A 25,704-nucleotide genomic window follows, 5' to 3' on the forward strand; every position below is an offset into this window, starting at 1 on the left:
CTGTCTATTGACAGTAGCAATAATTGTTTGTATAACTATTGGTGCATTGTACGTTTTAGTCAAAATTATTTAGCATCCATTTGATTTCAGCATGAAACAAGCAAAAATGATCCAAAGATACCCGAAATTTGGCATTTTCTGCCTCGTTCATCTTCAAACGAATAAACGTTCCTAGATCTACGATAAACTTATTTTAAATTTTACCACGAATATACTAGTACACTTGTTTGTTTCTTAAACAAAACACTCACTCACACTGCGACAAAACCATGTGCCAATTATACTAAATGAGGTACCTGCGATCAAACCATATGCCAATTATACTAAAGGAGGTATCTGCGACCAAACCATATGCCAATTATACTAAAGGAGGTACCTGCGACCAAACCATGTGCCAGTTATACTAAAGGAGGTAACTGCGACCAAGCCATATGCCAATTATACTAAAGGAGGTACCTGCGACCAAACCATGTGCCAATTATACTAAATGAGGTACCTGCGACCAAACCATATGCCAATTATACTAAAGGAGGTACCTGCGACCAAACCATATGCCAATTATACTAAAGGAGGTATCTGCGACCAAACCATGTGCCAATTATACTAAAGGAGGTACCTGCGACCAAGCCATATGCCAATTATACTAAAGGAGGTACCTGCGACCAAACCATATGCCAATTATACTAAAGGAGGTACCTGCGACCAAACCATGTGCCAATTATACTAAAGGAGGTACCTGCGACCAAACCATATGCCAGTTATACTAAAGGAGGTACCTGCGACCAAACCATGTGCTAATTATACTAAAGGAGGTATCTGCGACCAAACCATGTGCCAATTATACTAAAGGAGGTACCTGCGACCAAGCCATATGCCAATTATACTAAAGGAGGTACCTGCGACCAAACCATATGCCAATTATACTAAAGGAGGTACCTGCGACCAAACCATGTGCCAATTATACTAAAGGAGGTACCTGCGACCAAACCATATGCCAGTTATACTAAAGGAGGTACCTGCGACCAAACCATGTGCTAATTATACTAAAGGAGGTACCTGCGACCAAACCATATGCCAATTATACTAAAGGAGGTATCTGCGACCAAACCATGTGTCAGTTATACTAAAGGAGGTAACTGCGACCAAGCCATATGCCAATTATACTAAAGGAGGTACCTGCGACCAAACCATGTGCCAATTATACTAAAGGAGGTACCTGCGACCAAACCATGTGCCAATTATACTAAAGGAGGTACCTGCGACCAAACCATGTGCCAATTATACTAAAGGAGGTACCTGCGACCAAGCCATATGCCAATTATACTAAAGGAGGTACCTGCGACCAAACCATGTGCTAATTATACTAAAGGAGGTACCTGCGACCAAACCATGTGCCAGTTATACTAAAGGAGGTAACTGCGACCAAGCCACGTGCCAATTATACTAAAGGAGGTAACTGCGACCAAGCCACATGCCAATTATACTAAAGGAGGTAACTGCGACCAAACCACATGCCAATTATACTAAAAGAGGTACCTGCTACCAAACCATGTGCTAATTATATTAAAGGAGGTACCTGCGACCAAACCATATGCCAATTATACTAAAGGAGGTACCTGCGACCAAACCATGTGCCAGTTATACTAAAGGAGGTACCTGCGACCAAGCCATATGCCAATTACACTAAAGGAGGTACCTGCGACCAAACCATATGCCAATTATACTAAAGGAGGTACCTGCTTCCAAACCATATGCCAATTATACTAAAGGAGGTACCTGCGACCAAACCATGTGCCAATTATACTAAAAGAGGTACCTGCGACCAAACCATATGCCAGTTATACTAAAAGAGGTACCTGCGACCAAACCATGTGCCAATTATACTAAAGGAGGTACCTGCGACCAAGCCATATGCCAATTATACTAAAGGAGGTACCTGCGACCAAACCATATGCCAATTATACTAAAGGAGGTACCTGCGACCAAACCATGTGCCAATTATATTAAAGGAGGTACCTGCGACCAAACCATGTGCCAATTATATTAAAGGAGGTAACTGCGACCAAGCCATATGCCAATTATACTAAAGGAGGCACCTGCATCATCTGCTACATATAGATATTTTAATAAAAGTTATCTTACATCCATATAAGCACACTTGAAATTTCTCTTTAAATAGCGGATGATCCAATGGGTAAGTGCTGTTCGATTGGATTTTTATTTTAGAAATTAAAGTATGAACGGAATTCGCAAAAGCTGTGTCGTAGAATCTAAGGACATTGGCGCGCCTTTCAAATATAGACTTCTTTTAAACAACAGTACATTCCCAACTACTCCTTCTCCAACTCACACAAAACCCATGAACAAACGGTCAAAACATTTGATCTTATAGTTATATTGTCTTTCCTGCTATAACTGCATGCATCACATTTTATCGAATATCTTTCAACGTGTCTGTAATTTATGTTTTGTGTAGTATGAGCTTTGACAACTGTAATGGACACAAGAGTTTGACCTATAATGTGTAATCCTCTTGCACATGAGTTTCGTATGGATAAAGACAACATTTAGTCTGGTGAATATCCAGCCAGTGGTATAGGAGAGAGAGAGAGAGAGAGAGAGAGAGAGAGAGAGAGAGAGAGTAATGGACATACAGATGGACACACACAAATGATCAGAATCACAGTATCCTCGACACTTTGGGATTACAAGATCCATAAAGAAAAATGTTGAAAGAGTAGTCTCAAGACAGAGGTGGTAAAGCCTTTATTGACAGCTGGAAAAATTTAACTTACACCCGGATAGGATTTGGAAAGGACACCCGAGTGGACTACACGTCATACTATACGTCAGTGTACTACTATCGACGTCTGTAGCGTCGACGTCGAAAACCAGGTCGGTCGTTTGCGCTGACGTGGACAAAGTTACAGAGTCTGAAAAAGAGAACATATAGACATGAGAAATTATTTTTAATGCAGTTATTTAGCACCAAGTGCTTAAGAGTCTGTGAAAGCTTTTTAACCATTAATTCGTTACTGACCGGTTCAATGATTCACTTAGTAATTAATTCACCTTCACCGAAACCTCTATGTATTCGATGTAATATTTAATGCATAAAAATTTTGACTTTCCGAATTTATTAAACAAACACATGCAATATGGGCAATAGAACCACATTTGTTATCTTCAACAATTCTACTTAAAATTCAAATATTATGATTAATTCATAAAGGATAGGACGACACGAATCATAAAAGTGAATTTTATAATAATAGGCGTTCGAATAGTATTATATGACTCAATATAAAAAGACGTCATGGTGCAGGAAGCGTGTGAAGAGGTATGGAGGTAAAACCATTGAAAATGAGTTGTGATTTTACAGTACTGAGTATAAACTGCTATAGAATGTTACTTATGTTACACACAGTCTGCACACTGAAATTTGATGACTTTAATAACTATAAAATAATAGTGGTTTGGACATAAAATCAATATAAATTCAAATGTTAGATCCAAACGGGTTAATACAGTAATGGAAATCATTTTATATTATAGTACTGTTATTATTTTCGATTTGGGCGTTGGTCATGCTCGCAGTTGCAGGAATCTGTCAAATAATGGAATAAAACATTCTCGAAATTGTTAAAGCTCAGAAATATTTTATAATTTTCAATAACTATTTTTTTCCTCACTTATAATAATATTTATCGAAAGAGAGGGCTGCCGTTAAATACTAGCATTGTGTACATCGTCATTATTTACTTTGTGCACACGGCCAGACTTTTTGACACGTGACCTGACTTTTTTCGCAAGTGACGATATTTGTTTTCAAGTGACAGCGTATCTTACTTGGCAAATTGGTTATAACGGGACTGTTGCTTGCCACAACATGCACTACCAGTTTCCCCACTGTGGTACTTTTACCATCGGAGCACCCTATAAATACGTTGTAGTTGGCGTTGGCAGCGACAGAGAGACCCGGGTTGTTATTCACATAAACCCCATAATCTGAAAATAATAATATAAAACATACATATATACATACATACATACATACCATAAAATTATGGTTTCCGTTGGCTAAGAAGTTCTCCATATTTGACAGACGCAGAATGACAATTTTATATGTGCAATTTTTCTGAACGTCTAACTGGTTTCAATGCCTGCGAAACCATATGAGGTCAGTCTAAGACGCATTAAGAAATTTCAGAAAGTGTCATGTAGCTTGGCTCTTAGTATAATAAATTGGCAAGATCCGTATGGGGGAAATCTGACAATTAATTTAATAGCTAGGCATTACCCTTGTATGTTCTGCCTTCAGATGTATGTGTTTAACAGACAAGTAATGGGGTGGGGGCATGCAATAATACAAACATGTACATCATGAAAATGCAACTGTGTCTGAAAAATCAACGACGATATATAACACAAAAGCATGAAAGTAGGGCAATGTCTTCTCCTCGTGATAGCTATGACTATTTTTTCTAAAGCAAAAGTCCACACATGCTGCAGAATTAGTCTATACAAAATATCATTGCTTTAAATAGATTACCTGACCTACTTATCATGCCCACTACCAGATAATTCTTTAATAAATTATATTTCTAACCAGAGTAAAACATAGCATAGACCTAAACATAGCACAACGTGAATGCTTTTTAGAAAGCTAATGTTTGATGAATAATTAGCATCGTGAGTCTCCTAGACTAGTTCTCCGGTTTTGTTTCCTAAGGAAATTCTGAATCAGGAAACAAAAAGTGTTTGATAGTACATAAATAGTAAACGTTTGAAGGAAAAATATATTGTTGAGTTATGTTTAAGTACACTGTGTATAATATTACGGCACAAAGCTGACTATTGTTACTGCTCGCACTTCTCGGAATATTTATCTTTCCTTTGTTTCCTATCCATGTAAATAATATGGTATTATGAACGTTTGAAAACAACCTGTTAAACCGGGTTTCAATCGAACAGAGAACGGAGCTGGGCTGGGACTCGTGGAGCTGACGCCGCACGTGACTGGGTCAGACGGATCAGTTACACTTAGTGTATACAGCAATAGTTCTGTCACCTGGTTTTCCAGGACTTCGACTGTAGCTTCTAAGTTGTGTATTGTGGGTGGCTGCGAAAATAAACTGCAAAATTACAATTATCTACTTACCCAAAAGCATCTCTTATATAAAATACAATCAAACTGACTAAATATGTAATTCTCACGTTATTTTAGAGAGTCTGCAGTAGTATGAAACTTACTTATGTCAAGACATAAAAAATCGCGATGGTTCTTTTCCTTTTAAAGAAATCATTTCATGACAAATTCGCCATATTTCCCTTAAAAAGCTGTAAATGATTTAATCAAATTGGAACCAATAACAGCAACATGTTTTGTCGCTGTCTATAAAACACGATTAACCTTTGAAATGGCAGTGAATGGCCATGTATGCGTTAGTTTATCAAATTAATGCTCCAAAAGATCTTGTGAGTTGATAGAATAAAACTGTTTGAAGGTTATCAACTTAATTGCAAAATGTATCTCACAATTTACAAGCTATGCTTACCTTCATTTTCAAAGTTATGCATTAGTAGTGAATGGGGGCACCCTACGGACAATGGGAATTAGCATTACAAAACCCCTTGGGCAAATCTACGGACAATGGAAATTTAACATGGAGAAAAATCGTGGGCAAATCTACGGACAAGGGGAATTAACATGGGAATAAATCGTGGGCCACTTTACGGACAAGGGGAATTTAACATGGCGATAAATCGTGGGTCACTCTACGGACAAGGGGAATTTAACATGGGATTTTTTTAAAAAATTTTTTTAAAAAAAGGGGTAGGCAATTCAAAGACTATCTCTTTTCGAGAAATATGGCTGGCCCTGAAAAGGGCCTTTGGTTTATGTTAATATGCCCTTAACATAAAGGGCATTTGCGACATCTTCTTTTCCTCAAACTTCGTCTTACAGCAGGGCCATACATCAGAGTCCTCTTGAGGCAACCTTGTCTCTCTATATAGACTCTTCTTATCCACAGGCTGCTGTTGGTCCTGTGGACAACGGTCCACTTGGATCGGACATACATGAGCATGTCCGTCCTGAACATCATTGTTGACACAAGGGTTGAAGATTCAACGTCTGTCCACATGTTGAGGCTCCGAGAATAGGTGAATCAATGCAGTGAACGGCGCTTATTTATAGGGATAGGAAGGATTGAAACGGATTGAGTTCATTCACCAATCCTAACACGCGTTACAGAATTCAGTCAGCCCGCATCCAATCCGAAGAGAGCAGTCTGTGACGTCACGTAGTCTATATAGATTCGCTAGCGCTTGTGTGCAGTCAATCTATGCGACAGTGATTCAACATGACGGAAACTCAGAAAACGATCCATTGGGGTGCACCAGCAGGGGAGACTGCCCAAGGGAACTCGGACTTACTTTCAGAAGAGGTGAATTGGGATTTTGTGGATTTTCTCTCCTCGCAAGAATTTGTTCCGGAACCTTCGTTACCTTCTTCATTACCGCAAGTGGAAAATTTTAGACAGAGACAGAAAGAAGAATTGGAGAAATTTATACAACGACAAAAGGAAGCGGAACAGGCTTTTCTCCTACAGCAACAGCAACAAGAAGAAGAGGTAAGAAAAAAACAACAACAGCAACAGCAAGAAGAAGTAGCAGCAAAGAAACAAGAGGGTGAAAATCAAACGGTCACGGTACTGTTGGACATTTTAGCAGAGTTAAGAAGTCTGAAACAAATGTATCAGACTTCTTTATCACGACCGAAGAGAATACGACCTTCCCGAGCTAAACACGTCAACCCTGTGACTAAGCCTACCGTACCACCCTTAGTGATTTCAACTCAATCATCATCAACATTACGCAGTCCAGAAGTAGGCCTTGGCCGTGGCAAAGGCATAAGGCAGTTAAAGTTGATTGCTTAAACTCACCCTTTCACCATGAAGAAAAAAAGGCCCTTTTCAGGGCCACCCACATTTCTCGAAAAGAAATACAATTTCAATTTGACAATAACTCAAAAAAACTCACCCATTTTACCCTTATAGTACGTGTCTGTGTATGAGTGCGTGAGTGTAGCTTCTTATTTTTGAAATCAAAACTCAAAGACACTTACCTTATATCATTAATTTATTCTTTTCTCCATTTTTTAAAAATCCAATTCACAATTCACAACACAACACTTTAATTAAAAGTTCATTGATTTCTTCTTTTCTCCTTGTTTAGTCTCTCTGTTTTTTGAATTTCTTCACCGTCACACTCTTTTCCTCTTCTTCTTCCTCCTCGCTTTCTTCCCTTCTTCTTTTTTTCTCCTGTTTCTTTTTCTTCACCTGTCTTCTTTCTTCCTCAGAAGAATCCCTCTCTTCCTCCGAAGAATCCCTCTCTTTTTCTTCTGAAGAATTCCTCTTTTCTTCTGACTCCTCTTGTTTCTTTTTTGGGCAATCTGGAGACCAATGTCCTTTTTCTTGACAATAATAACAGGTATCTTGACTTTTGTCTTTTTTAGTCCCTGTTTTTGTTCTTTTTTGACGGTCTGGACACTCTGAAGACCAATGCCCTTTCTTCTGACAGATATAGCAAGTATCTTGACTTTTATCTCTAAAGGAAGGAGAGTAGTCCGTCGGCTGGTCTGAAGAGAATTTTCTAATGACCCCTCGCAAAGCTCTGACGAAACGTTCCATCTGGTTAGTCTCTTCCATCGTTGTGCTCGGCTTGAGAGTGAAATGAATAGTGAAAGGACAAGACACACACCCTTTTATATACGCTGGTCTGCTATGACTATAAAGTAGTTTATGGTGTTTGAACTTGAGTCATTTGACTTTTTGCTTTCAAGATGAAACGATCCCATTCATTCGAGAAGAAAGAAGAAGAAAGTAAGAGGCAGAAACGTGATCTATCGCCTCGTACCAGGGCTGAAATCTTGGCACAAATTCATGCCAGTGATTTTGAAGAGGACATGAGTGAACCAGAATCCGAAACCTCTAAACCAAGTTCACCACCCTTAGTTAACCCTGAAAAGTACTATTCCATTCGAGAGACGGAAAAGCGCTCCTCTAGAAAATTTAGAACCACGGCTTACAAATACACGGTGAAGTTTAAAGATTTCAAGGCTGAAGTGCCGTTAGAGAAAGCACTCAAGCGACAATGTCAACCCAAAGAAGACGATCGCTTGAGACTTTCCATACAACACGACGGTTTGAAATCCCCTGTTTGGATCGAGTTTAGCACCCCTGCAGAATTGACCGCTTCCAAAGTCATGGACAAGATTCAACACGTACAACAATCTAATGACCAGTTTGACATCACCGATGGTAAAGCCACACTGGACATGACCCACGTCTCTCCTCCTCAAGGGACAGGACGCAAAAAGATGTTATTGGTGGACGACCTTCGCAACACCAAAACAAGTCTCGTCCGAATTGACAACCCTCATGACCAGATGTGCTTAGCCCGTGCCATCGTGGTGGGACGAACCTATGCCAACAAGAACGACACGGTAGAATGGAAAAGAACCTGGGACACTATTGAACGTTCCGACCGAGCCAAACAACGAAATGAAGCAGAACTCCTGTTACAACAAGCCGGACTGCCCAAAGACACACCCTGCGGCATTCCTGAGATGCAAAAATTGCAAGATGTCCTAGCTCCACGATACACCTTGAAAGTGCACCCTCAAGAAGTGCGCGGACCTCTATTGTTTCGAGGGCAAGACTTTAAGGACGGAAAATACATTCATGTCTATTATCACGGTGACCATTTCGATACGATTACCACTATCACTGGATTCCTGGGATACAGTTATTACTGTGAAAAATGTGACCATGGTTATAACAATCGAGAGCAACACAAGCATTGTGGATCGAAATGCACAGGATGTTTGGCCTCTTCACCCTGTCTGAGCGAAGAACCAGTGCCTTGTTCAACTTGTCTGCGCACGTTTGTCAGCCCTACCTGTTACCAACAACATTTGAAGACGCAAGGTTCACAGAAGAAATGCGCTTGTCAGCTGCTGAGATTGTGCCCCGCGTGTGGACAAGGCATACGTACCAATAGTGTCAAGGCACACGTATGTTCAGGAAAGAAAAAATGTCACATTTGTCACCACATCGTGGACTTGGAACACGAATGTTACGTGCAAAAATACCAACCCCCACCAGAGAAAGAGGACGGTCACAAGAAGAAAGGCAATTTCATCTTTTTCGATTTCGAATGCATGCAAGAGACTGGCAAGAGACTGGCATTCACATTCCTAATTTCTGCGTGGCTCATCGAGCGTGCGAGAAGTGCATTCAAGAACCTATCTTTAGTCATTGTCCTCACTGCAGCAAGATTCCTGGAGGACGTGAAAAAATCTTTCGGGGGTCTAACACGCTAGCCGATTTCGCTCGATGGGTCTTAGACCCCATCGACAAGACGTGGAGCCAAGAGGACATCGAACGTTACGGAGATTGTCATCGTCATGCCACGGTGATGGCTCACAATTTCTCCGGATACGATGGACAGTTTCTTTTGAGGCACTATACGGAACAAGGCACCGAGCGTCCTAAAGTGACTTTGAACGGAGCCAAAATCATTTTCATGCAAGTGGGACAAGTGCAGTTTAAAGATTCGATGAGCTATTTGGCCATGCCTTTGAGTCGAATGCCTAAAACGTTTGGAATGACAGAAATGGCTAAAGGGTACTTTCCACACTTTTTCAATACGGAAGCCAATCAACACGCCGTTCTACCCCATTTGCCTGAGGCTCACTATTACGACCCCGACAACATGCGTACCGAACAACGAGAAGCTTTCTACGCTTGGTACCAGATTCACGCCTCAGACCCTTTCGACTTTCAGGAAGAAATGCTAAAGTATTGTCGTTCCGACGTGGACATTTTACGGCGTTGCTGTGGAAAATTTCGAGAACTGTTCATGGAACACGGAGGGGTGGATCCTTTGAAAGAAGCTTGCACCATTGCCAAAGCGTGTTCCCTAGTGTATCGACAACGATTCATGCCTGAAAACACAGTGGCTGTCATCAGCCCTCAAACGACCCACTTTGTCAAGCGTCAATACTCGGTCAAAGCCCTACGTTGGTTACATTACTTGTGCGACAAGGAAGACAAGTGGATTCAGCATGCCCGCAACGGAGGGGGTGAAAAGACCATCGGAACGTATTCGGTTGATGGCTGGGACTTAGAAAACCCCAAGATCGTGTACGAGTTTAACGGTTGCTTATTTCACGGATGTCCTGTTTGTTACCCTGACCGTGGTACTAAAAATCAGTTTTTGCAACGAACCATGGAAGACTTGTACCAGGACACTTGTCAGCGACGCCTAAAGTTAGAACAGGAAGGATACCAAGTGGTGGAAATGTGGGAACACGAGTACGATCACCGTATGAAAACCGCTCCCGAGTTTAAACGCCTCGTGGAAAGTTACCAGTTCATGGACCCGCTGAACCCGAGGGATAGTTTGTACGGAGGAAGGACCAATGCCACCTGTTTGCTGTACCAAGCCGACGAAGAGAAAGGAGAAGAAATCAAATACTTGGACGTGTGTTCGCTGTATCCCTACGTGTGCAAATATTGTCGCTTTCCTGTAGGGCACCCGCAATTGCTGACGGAACACATCGACCTGAAAAACATTCGACAATACGAAGGCTTGATCAAGTGCAAAGTTTTGCCTCCCACGAACCTCTACCATCCCGTCTTACCTCACCATTGTCAAGGCAAGCTGATGTTTCCCTTGTGCCGTACTTGTGCCGAAACGTGCAACCAAGACCAACCTTGTCAGCACAGCCAGGAAGAACGGGCCTTGACGGGAACGTGGGTCAGCGTAGAATTGTTCAAAGCTCTGGACATGGGATACCAACTGTTAGAAGTGTACGAAATTTGCCACTTTCCCAAGACACAACAATACCGCAAGGGTGACCCTACTCAGAAAGGCATTTTCGCAGACTACGTGGATGCCTTTTTGAAACTGAAGCAAGAAGCCAGCGGCTATCCTTCCTGGTGTCACACTCCCGAAGACCAAATACAATTCAAAGAGAAATACTACGAACAAGAAGGCATCACTTTAGACCACATCGAGAAAAACGAAGGCAGGCGATCGTTTGCCAAAGTGATGTTAAATTGCTTGTGGGGTAAAATGGCACAACGACCGTGTTTACCCAAGACGGAATATTTGACAGAACCTTCCCGCTACTTCCAGATGATTCACGACAAAACCAAATACATGAAACACGTGGACGTCGTTCGAGAGAATTTGATCTTGGTCAATTACGAAGAAGATCTGGACTTTGTACAAGACGACCCTTTTGGAAATGTCATCATTGCGGCTTACGTGACAGCCCATGCTCGCTTAAAATTGTACGAGGCTTTAGAACTGTTAGGGGAACGCGTCCTGTACTTTGACACGGACAGTTGCATTTACATCCATCACCCGATTCAACATCACCCTAACATCGAAGGAGACCGTTTAGGAGCCTGGACAGACGAGCATCCCGACGACAAGATTTTAAGTTTCGTCAGTGGCGGTCCCAAAAATTACGGCTACGAATACCGTGACAAACAAGGAGAAGTGCACACGACGTGCAAAGTGAAAGGACTGACTCTGAATTATCGTACCAGTCGAGTGGTCAACTTTGGGGTATTGAAAGAAGCCTTGCAATCGGGAGAGGATGGAAACTTTAAAGTGACCACCTATCAACCGAACAAGATTGTACGTTTACCCACTCACCACATCGTCAGTCGACCCTTGGAAAAAATCTATCAAATTGTATACCAGAAGCGAGTTCGACTTCCCAATCATTTCACCTTACCGTACGGTCACGTCGGTATTGGTCTGTATATAAAAAGGAACCCTAGGCAAAATCGATAGTTCATTGTGACTACCAAGACCGAGCGAACAAGATGAATACTTTCAGAGAAACACAGAACAAGTTGTTTAGAAGGGCACAATTCAAGTGTGAGGCTTCGGAAGTGGAATGCGATTGTGAGCCTTGCGATGGGTACGATGCTGTACCTTGTGACCTGAGCGATGCCGTAAAGCATCATGGGAACTTTAGTACCCCTACCCCTATCATGGAAAGTGATGCTGTGCGTGTCAAACCTGTGGGATGCGAAAGTGATGCCGCTCGTCCTCTTGGACATTTTACTGGGTTTCGTTTTAAAGGGGAATGTTCACCTTCACGTCTACCCCCCTACGGATGTCATCCAGCCCTGAGCAAACTCCTACCCATGTCACTCAACCCTCATCGAAACGAACCTGTGAAAGACGAATATTCGTTCCCTGTGCGTTTGTCGGAATACTGCGACTTTGAAAATCGTCTTCAATCGTTCAAAGGAAAATGGCCTAAGTATCTGGGAGGACCGACCCCTGAAGAATTAGCCAGAGCCGGATTTTTCTACTTGGGCGAAGGAGATAAAGTCAAGTGCTTCAGTTGCGGTGTGTCACTTCACCACTGGGAACCGCAAGATTCGGCCTACGTAGAACATGCTCGATGGTCACCGAATTGTCATTACTTACCCTTAGTGGGACCGAGACATTGAAGTAACTTCTTACCATAATAATCTGTTCATGGATACTTTACAAGAGAACATTTGTGCTTTGCCTGTGGAGTTGAGAGAACGCATTTATCGAGAACTGGTTAAAATACAAGTGAAACGTAAAGAACAATTGCATCCGTTACGTCACCGGTGTTTGAACCACTGGTACCTGAAAGCTATACAAGGATTGATTCAATTGAAAGTGTTCCATCGAACAGACATTGATCAACGATCCTCTAGTTTTCAAAAGGATTGGTTTGGTATGGACGATTGTAGTTACATCATTGTAAACGTACTGCATCGAATTCCAGAGGAAGAGTTAACGAATTACCAACATCTTGAACGCAATGTCAACTTAGTGAAAGAGGAAACTTCTGAACGAATTGTAATGTGTAGATTAGTGACTCAACGATTTAAATTCGACACTGAAGTGAAACCATGTTTGTGCAAAGAGTACATTTATTGTGTCAGACCAAAGAGGATTTAGTATGACCTATTCATGGATACTTTACAAGAGAACATTCGTGCTTTGCCTGTGGAGTTGAGAGAACGCATTTACCGAGAGCTGGTCAAAATACAAGTGAAACGTAAAGAACAATTGCATCCGTTACGTCACCAGATCTTTAACCACTGGTACCTGAAGGGTATAAGAGAACTGATTCGTCAGAAATTGTTTCAGTGGTCAGACCTTGTTCAATACTTCCAGGCCCCCGATGATTCACGTGTTGATCATTTTGGTTACTTCGAGATTCACCTAGAGCAACCCATTGAGGAAGACGAGGTAAAGGATTACCAACATATTTTACGTGGAATCTACTTAGCGGAAGAGGAAACTTCTAATCGAACTCTGACGTTTCGGTTACAGTATGCAAGATTTACATTACCCACTGGAAAACGAAGATCACTGGCTAGAAAGTACGTGTATTCTTTTCGAAACAAAGAGACTATAAAAACAGGCAGCTATGCCACGACTTATGTCGTATGTAATCCAACAGATTCCGTGGAAGGAACTCAATGACCATATTCAAACCGTGGATCATTACCATCGATTATTACAAGAACTATATCCATTCAATTTGGGACGACAAGTGGTGTGTGTCTTAGTGACTTGTTTTCTGGGATTTCGTTTACCAGCCGATTCCTTGTGGACTCTTTACGATCAGTACTTACCACCTCCATGGCCTTAAATGGTCACGAAAAACTTCTTTTGCTCAAAGCCTTGCGGTTTCATCTGGATACTTCTCGACCTCAACAGGAAAAAAAGATTCGTCAACTTTTAGCTACCCAAGACGTGTATGACGATGTGTGTGTAGCTTGTGACTTACATCCTCATTGGACAGATGTTCGTGACTGGAAAAAGGGGGGTTTTGAGGTTTGGACCCAAGAAGTGGCCCAGTATGCACAAGAGTTGTTCAAGGAAAAAAGTTACTTTTCAACCTGTGTTAGTGACGGTGCCAGAAGAACCCGTCACCGAGAACAACCACTCGCTTCAGGACAGGACTGTCATGGACATTCCTGAAAGGTCATTCCGGGAGGACACTTGTGTGACAATACCTCATGTAGAGACTGTAAGAACATTACACACTGTCCTTAGGACATCTTGGTTACCCAAAACATGTTGTACAGACACTTGTTTATATTCCACTTTGATCGCTTTGCTGTGTTTTATATTCCTGTACATCACTATTTGGGTTGTATGTATTTTTGTCTTTCGTGTTCATATTTGAAACATTCAATAAACGTGTTCTGAAAAAGTATATAAACTCTTGTCTTGTTTGTTTTTCGTGTCACAAGTGACATTTCTCACACCATGGCTACCTCTGCTGTCTCTGCTCCCTCTTCCTCTACTGTCAAAGTCATCGACGAACACTTAGATCGTGCCAGTTGGGAGGCTTTGTATCTTCGCCATCCCTTTAACATGCTCATTGCTGGACCTAGCGGTTCGGGCAAAACCGAATTCGTCAAACGTTTGATCGAGCATAAACATCATTTGATCGATCGGCCCCCTCAACGGATCGTGTGGTGTTACAAAGAGTGGCAATCGGCGTACAGCCTTTTGCGAGAAAGTCAAGGCGATTCCATCGTGTTTGTGGAAGGCATTCCTAAAGAAGACGACGGCATCGTCTCTGACTCCCGTCTAACCCATTTGGTCATTTTCGACGACATGTTAGGAGAAGACGAAGAAGAAATTAAATTGTGGTTCACGCGCAAAGGGCATCACCGTAATGCCAGTGTCGTTTACATCACCCAAAATTTGTTTCAACAAAGTAAAGCCCATCGCACCATCAGTCTCAATGCGCATTACGTGGTCTTGTTTAAAAGCCCTCGAGATAAATCGCAAGTGCAAGTCTTAGCCAAACAGTTAGGAACGCCTTGGCTGACTCAGGCGTACGACGATGCCACTCAAACGCCACACGCCTATTTACTCGTCGATTTGAAACCTACCACTCCCGAGGATTTGCGATTTCGTACCCACTTGTTTCACCACTGGTGCCAAGACGGAGGGCCTGTCCTGTACACGTCTCCGTCCTCGACTTCATTTCACTCCCCATGAAAAAAATCTATAAAAACCTCAGACCCTTTTTCGTCTGTCTCACACTCAGTGGAAACACGACGTCCCTTCAGTCGCATCTTCCCGTCAAATTGATTCGTGCCTTGTATGGCATCAGTCGAGAAAAAGATCCACAAACACGAGCTCGTGTCTTAGAAGCTAGCCTCAAAGAAGTCTTACGATGGTTCACGGTGACGGCACGTCAATTACTCCAAGGAATCATTCAGATTCCTCATCAAACCCAACGCTTTTTCGATCGAAACAAAGTCGCTTTGGTCCAACTGGCCGATCCCCGCATCGACACTCAAACCAAAAAACAAATCATTTTGAAACCTGGAGGGAGCGGTACTCTAGGAGGGGTCATCATTCGCTCACTCTTAAGATGGGATCCTAATGCCCCCAAAGTTATCCCTAAGACAAAAGTTCAACGAAGCCCCAAGAAGAAAAAGACCAAGTCCCCAAAGAGAAGAACTTCTCCAGTGGCGGGACCCTCCTCTTACCAGACACCACCCCGAAAAAAGAAAAGAAGCCCCCAGAAAAAGAAACAGAGAAAAAGTCCTCAGAAAAAGAAAAGTCCACAGAAGAAAACTAGTCGCAAGAGAGGCACTGCAGCCAGGACGCAGCCTTACACTCGCAAACCACGACCTGCCACAGCGTCTCCGACAGCCTCACGTTTGTCCACTTCTCCGTTGATGTCACCAGGAACTGAAGAGTACTTGGAGACGTTGATCACACCAAGAACTTCTCCGTTGATGACCCCCAAAAGAACTTCCCCAGTGGCAGGACCTTCCAATTTAGCGGCAGTGGCTGCTGCTCACAAAGTACCTTCTCCCAAAATCAAAGTCCATGAAAGATCGGGCATGTTACAAAGTTTACTGGATTTGTCCAAGCAAGAACTGGCTCGATTTAGTCCGTTACGTACCCCTGCACGACGTGTCATGCCTGTCCTCAAACTGATACGCCGTAAAGACAATCAATGGCGACGCGTTCCAGTATAAAAAAGGCCTGTGACCGAGTAGGATATCAGTGTTTTTTGGTGCTCCTGAAGACTCAAAGATGTCACCCTCCAGAAAACCCCAAGGAAAAAAAAGAAAAGGACTGCCACCACGTTTAGCCAAACATGGGGACATGTTATCTGTCCTGTCCAAAGCTTCTCCACCCCTACGAAAAAAACTCATTCAAACGGCCTCCAAAGAGGTCATCGATACCGTGTGCGAATGTTGTTTGAATGTCTTGAAAGGCACTATCCCTTTGTCCAAACACCAGAAACAATGCTTAGGCAAACATCGTCACGTTCTTCGGAAAATGGTTCAAAAGAAAATTCCCATTCGTCAAAAAAAGAAGATGTTGGTCCAACGTGGAGGCATTTTACCTCTCTTGTTAGGCCCCATACTGAAAGGAGTCTTGGGAACCATGTTGGGAGGACTGGTGGGAGCAAGATAAAAAGGCCCTCGGAAGTCCCAAGATCTCAGAATCGACCGCTGACAACCCCATGGAAGGACGAAAACTAGCTTTAGTGCCTTACAAACGATGGATGGAATACCATCGGTGGCAAGAACAACGCACCCCGCATTTACCTCCCAATCCCAATTTGAGCGAGATGTCCCAGTTACAACAGGAATTGCAGTCCTTGATGGATCGCCAAGATTTGTCCGCAACAGAAAAATCGCAAAAGTACGGTCAACTCTTGCAACGACTGCAACTCTTTCACCAGAAAGCTTTAGACGAAACAGCTTTACCCACTCTAAAAGATTTTAAGACCTTGATGAAAAGTCCAGCACCATCATCATCATTACCACCACCACCACCACTACTGTCATCCCCAACCGTCACCAGAGATGCTACCCCACAAAGACCTGAGGAAGAAGAGACGCGCGAAGTGTTTCAAACACCGTCAGCAGCTCCCATTTCTAGTAAGATTGCAGCATCCTTGTTGACCCCGTCCCCCACACCCCAACGAGAAGAAATGAAAGCTTGGGTTAAAAAGATGATGTCCACACCTCCTTCGACAGCAGTGAAAAAGAAAGAAGGGAAACCAGAAGCGAAAAAAGAAAAGAAAACCAAAGCCATTCCATTGCCACCTCCACCACCACCACTACCTTCGACTTCTACTCCCGTAGCCCATCGGACACGTAAATCCGTTTCCAAACCACCCTTTCGACCCACCCAAAGTAGCATCACCGAAGAGTGGGTGACTTATTAACACACCAACACAAAATAAAAAAATGGAAAAAGTCTTAGCCAGCATTTACTACGATCCCTCCCATCCTGCAGGTTACGCAGGAGTTCAAAAATTGTATCGTGCTGCCAAAACGCGACTGAAAAGTCTCCGTTTACCTCAAGTGCAACGATGGTTACAAGAACAAGCTACCTACACTTTACACAAACCCATTCGACGCAAGTTTGCCAGAAGTCGCACCCGAGTGGAAGGCATCGATCATCAATGGCAAGCCGATTTAGCCGATGTCTCTCATTTGGCCAGCTACAATCGCGGCTACAAATATTTGTTTTGTGTCATCGACGTCTTTTCCAAATTTGCCTGGGTCGTGCCTTTGACTTCCAAATCGAGCAGCGAGTTAGTGCGAGCCCTGCAACGGGTGTTGAAACAAAGCGGTCGTCGCCCTCTTCGATGGCAAACGGACAAAGGCACCGAATTTCTGAACCAAGCTTTCCAAAAAGAATTAAAGAAACGTGACATTCATTTTTTTACCACCGAGAATCCCGAAACCAAAGCCAGCATCGTGGAACGTTTTCAACGCACTTTGAAAGAACGCATGTGGAAATATTTTACGCATCACCACACTCTGAAGTACATCGACATCTTACCGCACCTGGTGCAAGCGTACAACCAATCTTACCATCGAAGCATCGGACGTGCCCCGCAAGACGTGACTCCCGACAACGAAGTGCTGGTGTTTGAGCGCCTGTTCGGTACGTCCCCGACGAGGGCTGTCCCCGAGAAAAGTGGAGAGTTGACCGTAGGAGATTGGGTGCGCATTGGCAAAACCAAACGCACTTTCGACAAAGGTTACTTACCTAACTGGACGACCGAATTGTTTCGCGTCACTGGACGAGTGCATGGTCGTCATCCTGCCGTCTATAAATTGGAAGACATGAACGGAGAAGTACTCAAAGGAACGTTTTATTTGCCCGAGTTACAACGTGTGACCAAAAAAGAAGACGACGTGTACGACATCGAAAGCATTCTCGAACGCAGAACCCGTAAAGTGGGCAAACGACGTGTCAAAGAAGTCAAAGTACGTTGGAAAGGATATCCACCCAGTTTCGATTCTTGGATCGACGCTTCGCAAGTCATCGACTATAAAAAGAAGAAGTGACCATCATGCCCTTTCACACAGCAGACGCAGCTACGTCGACCACTCCTTCTTCCCCTAGTTCTTCTGTGCAAGATTTACAAAAACAACCTTTGTGGGTGTGGTGTGGAGAACGTGTGCCTAAAACGCAAATCGTCTTTTTCTGCCAAATCTTCGTGGTGTATTGTGTCATCGGTGCAGCCATCGCCAATTTGAGTTTGCAACAAGGAGACAAACAATTGTGGACCATTTTATTGAGCAGTTGCATCGGTTACCTGCTTCCCAATCCCTCCCTGAAATTCTCTTCGAACGGGAACCTTGTGTCCAGTGCCAGTGTCAGTCACCACTCCAATAACAACCAGAACCCCATTTTGGGCGGAGACACGCCTCTGACGTCCACTAACCCCTCGGACAGCCACAGAACTCTGGAATTATGAGTCACCAAAACCAATTTTACTTAACCTTACCCAGTGACAGTTCCATGGAGGTGTTTCCCCACAACACGTTGTGCTGTTACACGGCCAAATTACCTCAAGCCATCCCCTTAGATCACGAAGTCCATTGGGAAGTGGCTTTGGTAGAAATGATTCACCCGACCCAAGTCCTCAATGTCATTCCCCATCAAAATTTTTTTACGGTGGAAGTTCATGACTCACAATTGCAACAAGAGTTGGATAAGATTGGCACATATACCAATAAAACCTATGATGACAGAACTAAAACGTGGACCTACAACTTGGTGATTCCCGCAGGCTATTATTTCAGCGGTCAACATTTGGTCAACACCATAGCTACCAAGTTTAATGGTGTGTTTGGGGAAGCTTTTAAGAGTGTCAATGTCAAGAACAAAAGTGTCACCATGGAGTACCACAAAGTAGCTCGTCGCTTCTTGATGAAATTTGAACGGCCTAAAATCGTAACCATTTTATTTTGTCCTGGATTGTTTGACATGTTGGGCGGTGACATGGAGATGAGGAAGAAAGTAGAACAAAAAACACCACCCGAATCATCAGGCATTTCTGACAACGAGACTTTTGCCAAGTATTTTCGTACCCCAGTAGAACTGAACCAAGGACTGAATTTGATCTTTGTGTATTCCGATGTAGTGGAATACAACGTGGTGGGACATACCTCTGTGCCGTTACTGCGTGTCATTCCTTTCAAAGTGGATTCTGCCACGAACGCTGACGAGGAAGGTGGAAACACTTATCACGTCCACCGCGAATTTGTCCATCCTCACTATTTGCCGGTCAGCAAGTCGTATTTGGACACGGTCAACATTACTATAAAAGGAGATTTGGGACAAGATATTCCATTCACCAAAGGAAAAGTCACGGTGAAACTCCATTTTCGAAAACGGTTCTCTCACGATTAGTAAGTAAGTCATGTATCCAGTGTACCGAGGGGTGGCTCGACAACGAGGACACGGTTTAAGAGACATGTTAAAATCGGCCTTTCGTTCGGTGGCCCCAGTGTTGAAACCGATGGTGACACGAGGATTGCACGCCTTGAAAGATGCGGCACTGACACAAGGCAAAGAATTTCTCCAAAATGTCATCATTGACAAACAAAACCCTAAAGAAGCCTTCATGAGGGCAGGCAAAAATGTCTTGCTGCAAACGGGCAAAGACATTTTGGGTCGACGAGAGACACCTATAAATGCCCTGCACGCTACCGAGTCAGGCATTCAGCAAGGACAAGGCAGAAAGAGACGACGAAGAAGAAAACACCCTTTCACCAGACTTCAAGCGAGAAAGGCCAAGAAAAGAAGAACCGTTCGAGACTTAGACGTTTTCGATTATTGAAACACAGAACAAAATGATGCACCGAGAGTCTTGCGCCTGTTCCAAGACGGAACTGGATCTGTTTGCCATGCCCCCTACCATGATGACGATGCAAGAATCCCAATGGGTGGAATTTAATCCCATCTCCTCATTGATCGATTCCGCTCCCATCGAGTTTGAAATCAAAGGACAGCCCGAAGATTACATCGATCTGAATAGCAGTTACTTGTACTTGAAAGTCCAAGTTCTAAAAAATGATGATCCAGTAGATGACGCTGACGAAATAGCTCCCGTCAACAATTTCATGCATTCCTTGTTCAGCTCAGTGGATTTGTACTTGAATAACAAACTAGTCAGCAGCAGCATGGATACTTACCCTTACCGTGCCTACTTGGAAAATCTCTTGACGTACGGAACAGATGCCAAGGATAGTCATCTCAATGCCTGTGTGCTGTGGGTAGCTGACGAAGCGGGCAAGTTCGAAAAAACAGATGGAAGCAATACCGGCTTTGAGGAAAGAGAAGAGAAAATCTTAAACAAGAAAAGTTTAGAACTGATGGATCGTTTGCATTTGGACATGTGGTTGCAAGAGAAATATTTGCTGAACGGGGTCAATGTCCGCTTGAGACTGAATCGCAGCAGTACCGCTTTCCATTTGATAGCTGCTGATCCTACTAAGGCTCCTAAAAGCAAAATCCTAGAAGCCAAACTCTACGTACGACGCGTGGAAGTGTTACCTAAAGTAGGTAACGAAATCAGTCAAACGTTGAGCAGAACGACCGCCAAGTATCCCATACGACGTGTGGAAGTGAAAACGTTCACCATTCCCCGTAACAATCAATCCATAACCGAAGATCATCTGTTTCAAGGACAGTTACCCAAGCGTTTAATCCTTGGTATGGTCTCGAATTCAGCTTTCAACGGAGCCATCAAAGAAAATCCTTTCAACTTTCAACACTTCAACGTGAAGAAAATCGAAGTCAGTCGCGATGGCAAGACCTTGTGTACCCGACCTTTCGAACATGACTTTACCAACAAAAATTACTTGAGATCGTACTTGTCCCTGTACGAAGCCACGGGTCAGTTAGGAACCAACACCAGTCACGGCATTGAGTACGAGGATTATGCAGGAGGCTATGCTTTGTGGGCTTTCGATTTCACTCCAGACCAGGGCAGCGACGAGGGACATTTCCACCCTATAAAATCTGGTCAGATTCGTGTGGAACTTCAGTTTGCAAAGCCACTGGACGAGACAGTGAACGTCCTCCTGTATGCCGAATTCGATAATACCATAGAAATCAACAGTTTGAGAGAAGTCATTCTAGATTATTAGAAGCTATGGAAGACTGTTATCCCTCTTTACCTAATGGAGAAACTTTGGAGATGGAATGTGAGGAGACCGTGGAAAAAGAAGAAGTGATCATGATGAAATCGAGATGGCCAGAACAAGAAGCCCATTTAGTCTCCTGTTTTGCCAAACACTTGGTCGACAAAATGACGGAATTGATCAAGAAAAATTGCTATGGATGTCAAAACGATCATCCCAGTCAAATTCAACACGATAAATGCCTGATGTTAAGTCAAGAAGAAAAATTGGACGAGTATCTGGACGAAGCTTGGAGTCTCATCTCGAACAAAGACGTGTTGCACCAGTGGTATAAAGACTTGCGTGAACATTCTTGTCCACCATTAACCACTCAAGAGATCCATCGTATCGAAGCTCTCCTGAATCAGAGTGAGGAAACAGAACGAATAGCCATTTATTCGTCAGACATTTTCAAGCAAAAAGTCAGGATCGAATTGACGACGTATTATTACCTGTGAAGAAGAAAACACAAAACAATGGATACCTGGGAACTTTATTACCTTTTGAACCACAGTTCGTATACGTCTTCTTGGAATCCTGTCGTCTGTGCTAAAGATGAACTCCCTCATCGCAAACCTAAAGACCATCAAGCTTACGTGATCAACACGGACGACAGTCATCTCCCAGGAACCCACTGGGTAGCCGTCTACTTTCCTCAAGAAGGATGTGTGGAATATTTCGATTCGTACGGATTGCCCCCTTTGGAAGACGATATCATCGACTTTATGAGAAGAAATGCTCAAACCACCCGATTCAATAACGTGAAATTACAAGGCACAGATTCCTTGGTGTGTGGACAGTACTGTGTGTATTTTCTGCATCATCGCAGCCTGGGCTATTCCTTAGAACATTTAGTGACTCATTTCGATCCTCGTTCTTCTGCTAGAAACGATGTGAAAGTAGATCGATGGTTCTGTGACCATTATGCTTATCTTCTGTCTCAAGCTAGGAAACGTAGTGTCCATCAATGGCCAAATGATTTCCAACAGTGGAAATCACAATTTCATTCACAACGTTGTCAGCCCTGTTCAAAGTAGATTGTCCATTGAGAAAAAAATGTTTGTGATTTGAAAAAAATTGTTTGATGTTATAGTGTTGGATTATTGTTAAAAAATGTTAGAGTTGTTGTTGTTTAGTGTTAAGTGATTTTTGAATAAAAAATGTTGTGTTTTGAAAAAAATGCCTTTGTGGTTTGTTTAGCTATAAGAATGTTGAATTGATGCTCTTTCATTTCTTACTATCCCTCTCATGACACTCACTGAAACGTTGAGACTAGAAAACCGTGTGGGGGGATGTTTTCCTTCACGTCCGCGCTTTGACTTTAAGAACCGGGTTGTTCCCAGTCTAACCATCCATTGTCGACTCATCCTCCTACGAAGATGTGCTCCAAACTAGCTAAACTCAACGAAGCCTACGTGAATTTGCATAGGGTCAGACACAGTCTGATACCGAAGCCAGAAGAAATAGAGAATGTGAGAATGTTAAAAATCACTGAAGACCTGATAGAAGAGCTCTTCAGAGAAGAAATGAACAGGGAAAAAGAAGAATGGACAGAGAAGTACAGACTTCAGAGACAGCAGCAACAGCAGCAGCAGCAACAGCAACAGCAGCAACAACCTGAAGCTGACAGAGGCTTTGTCGATTGCCGTATCGACACGAAAGAGTTCTTCTTCTCTTTTCGAAGAAGCAGACCTATCGCCAGAAAGTCTATCCTCAGAGGACATCGCATTCTTAGAAACTAAAAAAGAATGCCATAGCAAAACAAAAAACAGCCCTTTTCAGGGCTACCCAATACTCTAGAAAAGAAATAATGATTAATTTGCCAATGTGTGTAGGTAGAGTAGTGTGAAAATAAACACTAACTCTTGCTTTTAAAAATGTGAGGGTATGTGTTTGTGTATAGGATTGTGTGTTAGTAAGTGATAAAGTAGGTTGGTGTGGATAGTAGATTAAAATGATGTCTTTTTGGTGTTTGAGGTGTATATTTGGGGTTAGATTGGATTGCTTTGCTTATGTGATAGTCAATTGAAGTGATTTATAAAAAATTTCACTGGACAACAAATTTTTACAAAAGTCATGTTACTGAAATAAAATTAGTCAATTCTTATCAATTTTTATGTGCTGAACACGAATATGACAGTCAAATTGCAAAAATTGGCTCTAGTTTTTTTGTAATCTGCAAGAAATTAATGTTTACATAACGAAATGCATTCCAATAGTAAAAGGTCAACTGTAATAGCCTACCTATAAAAAATCAAGTCATTGACTACATCTTAGATTTCTTCGCCTGTCTCTTGTACAGCTGTTCGGGAGCATCTCTGAGGAGTGTCCAGCAGTAGTCAGCCAGCATTGTAGTGGACCATTTTCCCTGGTATCTTTGTTCCATTGTTGCGATATCTTGATGAAAACGTTCGCCGTGTTCATCACTAACAATACCACAGTTGCTAGGAAAGAAATCCAAATGGGAATGAAGGAAGTGAATCTTTAGAGACATATTGCAGCCAAGTTTCTTATACTTCATCAACATGTCTTCTACTAGTTCCTTATAGTTTTCTGCCCTAACATTTCCGAGGAAGTTTGTAGAAACTAGGCGAAAAGCATTCCATGCTTGTTTCGCGTCACCTTCCAGCAAGTTGTTGAACCGGTCATCTTTGAAAAGCTCTCGAATCTGAGGACCCACAAAAACTCCCTCTTTAATCTTTGCTTCGCTGAGTCGAGGGAATTTTTCATGCAGGTATCGGAATGCTGGCAAAGTCCGGTCAATGGCTTTCACGAAGTTCTTCATCAAACCTAGTTTGATGTGAAGGGGTGGTAGCAAGATTTTCTGAGCCTCAACCAGAGCTGGGTGTTGGATATTCTTCTCTCCAATGGCTACATTCTGCCTGTGAGTCCATTCCTTCCTCATGTAGTGCATTTCCCTTGCTCGGCTATCCCACTCGCATAAGAAACACATGTATTTTGTATATCCTTGCTGCAGTCCCATTAAAAGGGCAACTACCTTCAAATCACCACAGAGGTGCCAGCTGTACTTGTTATACTCAATGGAATTCAGTAGCTGCCTTAAGTTATCGTATGTCTCTTTCATGTGGACAGCATACGCTACTGGAATAGATGGAAGAATGTTTCCATTGTGCAAAAGCACAGCCTTGAGACTCAGTTTCGAAGAGTCCACAAATAGTCTCCATTCTTGTGGGTCATGAGTGATTTTTAAAGCATTCATGAGGCCCTCAATATCGGAACAGAATATCAGATTACTTTCCTTTCTGAAGAAAGGCTCCAATTGCTGGTGGCGCTTTCGATATGCAGTAATTGTAACATCTTCTTCTAGAAGATTCCATTGTTGGAGTCTTGATCCTAGCAATTCTGCCTTGTTCTTTGATAAGTCCAAATCACGAATCAGGTCATTTAGTTCTTCCTGTGTTATTCTGTGTGGGGTTGATGATGCACCACAGTGAAAATCTGGATCATTGCATGCTGATGGACCAGGAGAAGAACAGGTCAACTCACCTTTGTCTTCGTCAGATGAATCAAGAGAATATTCTGCTGGAGGTTCTGGAATAGGAAGTCCCTCACCATGTGGAACTGGTCTCAATGCAGACGGAATGTTTGGGTAGACTATTCTCGACTTCTTTCGCTTCGTTATTCCGCCGGAAAGAGGAGGAACCAAGCAAAAGTAACAGTCATTTAGGTGGTTGCTTGGCTCTCTCCACACCATTGGGACTGCAAACGGCATTGATGACCTTTTGCAATTCAACCACTGTGAAAGCTGTGTTGTACATGTAGCACAGCATATATGCGGAGCCCAAGGCTTGTCTTGGTCACCAACCTTGCATCCGAAGTAAAGATGATATGCCTTCTTCACTTGAGAATTGATACTTTTCTTCTGGTTGGCAAATGTCACTTCCCCACAAATATAGCAAAAATTGTCCGCGGTATTAACACACTTTCGAGGCATTACTGTTCTTTATTGTACATAAATGGATAAAATAATAAGTTTTATGTAACAGTAGCTTGAACTGTCTCGCACAACGTCTAAAATATTTTAAATGCTGAACCTATCTGATTGGGCTTTATATAGTACACTGCTTACGTCAGCTTCAGCAGCCGCCTGGCATTAGTATAATAGGCCTACACATGTATAGTA

At 42.8% G+C, this 25,704-nt stretch overlaps 1 protein-coding gene across 1 annotated transcript in view; it reads right to left on the minus strand.

Moving 5' to 3' along the window:
• The window catches only part of LOC149805724 (protocadherin-like wing polarity protein stan), a 145,364-nt gene that overhangs the window by 17,142 nt on the left and 102,518 nt on the right, over positions 1 to 25,704 (minus strand). Inside the window, exons 8-10 of the mRNA XM_089934686.1 lie at positions 4,948 to 5,122; positions 3,850 to 4,008; positions 2,796 to 2,933 (exon numbers count right to left, since the gene is read on the minus strand). Coding sequence (XP_089790812.1) covers positions 2,796 to 2,933; positions 3,850 to 4,008; positions 4,948 to 5,122 — 472 coding nt within the window. The remainder of the gene's footprint in view (positions 1 to 2,795; positions 2,934 to 3,849; positions 4,009 to 4,947; positions 5,123 to 25,704) is intronic.

This window comes from Sinohyriopsis cumingii, chromosome 2, assembly GCF_028554795.1.
Source record: "Sinohyriopsis cumingii isolate HCF-2022 chromosome 2, ASM2855479v2, whole genome shotgun sequence".
NCBI classification, from domain to species: domain Eukaryota; kingdom Metazoa; phylum Mollusca; class Bivalvia; order Unionida; family Unionidae; genus Sinohyriopsis; species Sinohyriopsis cumingii.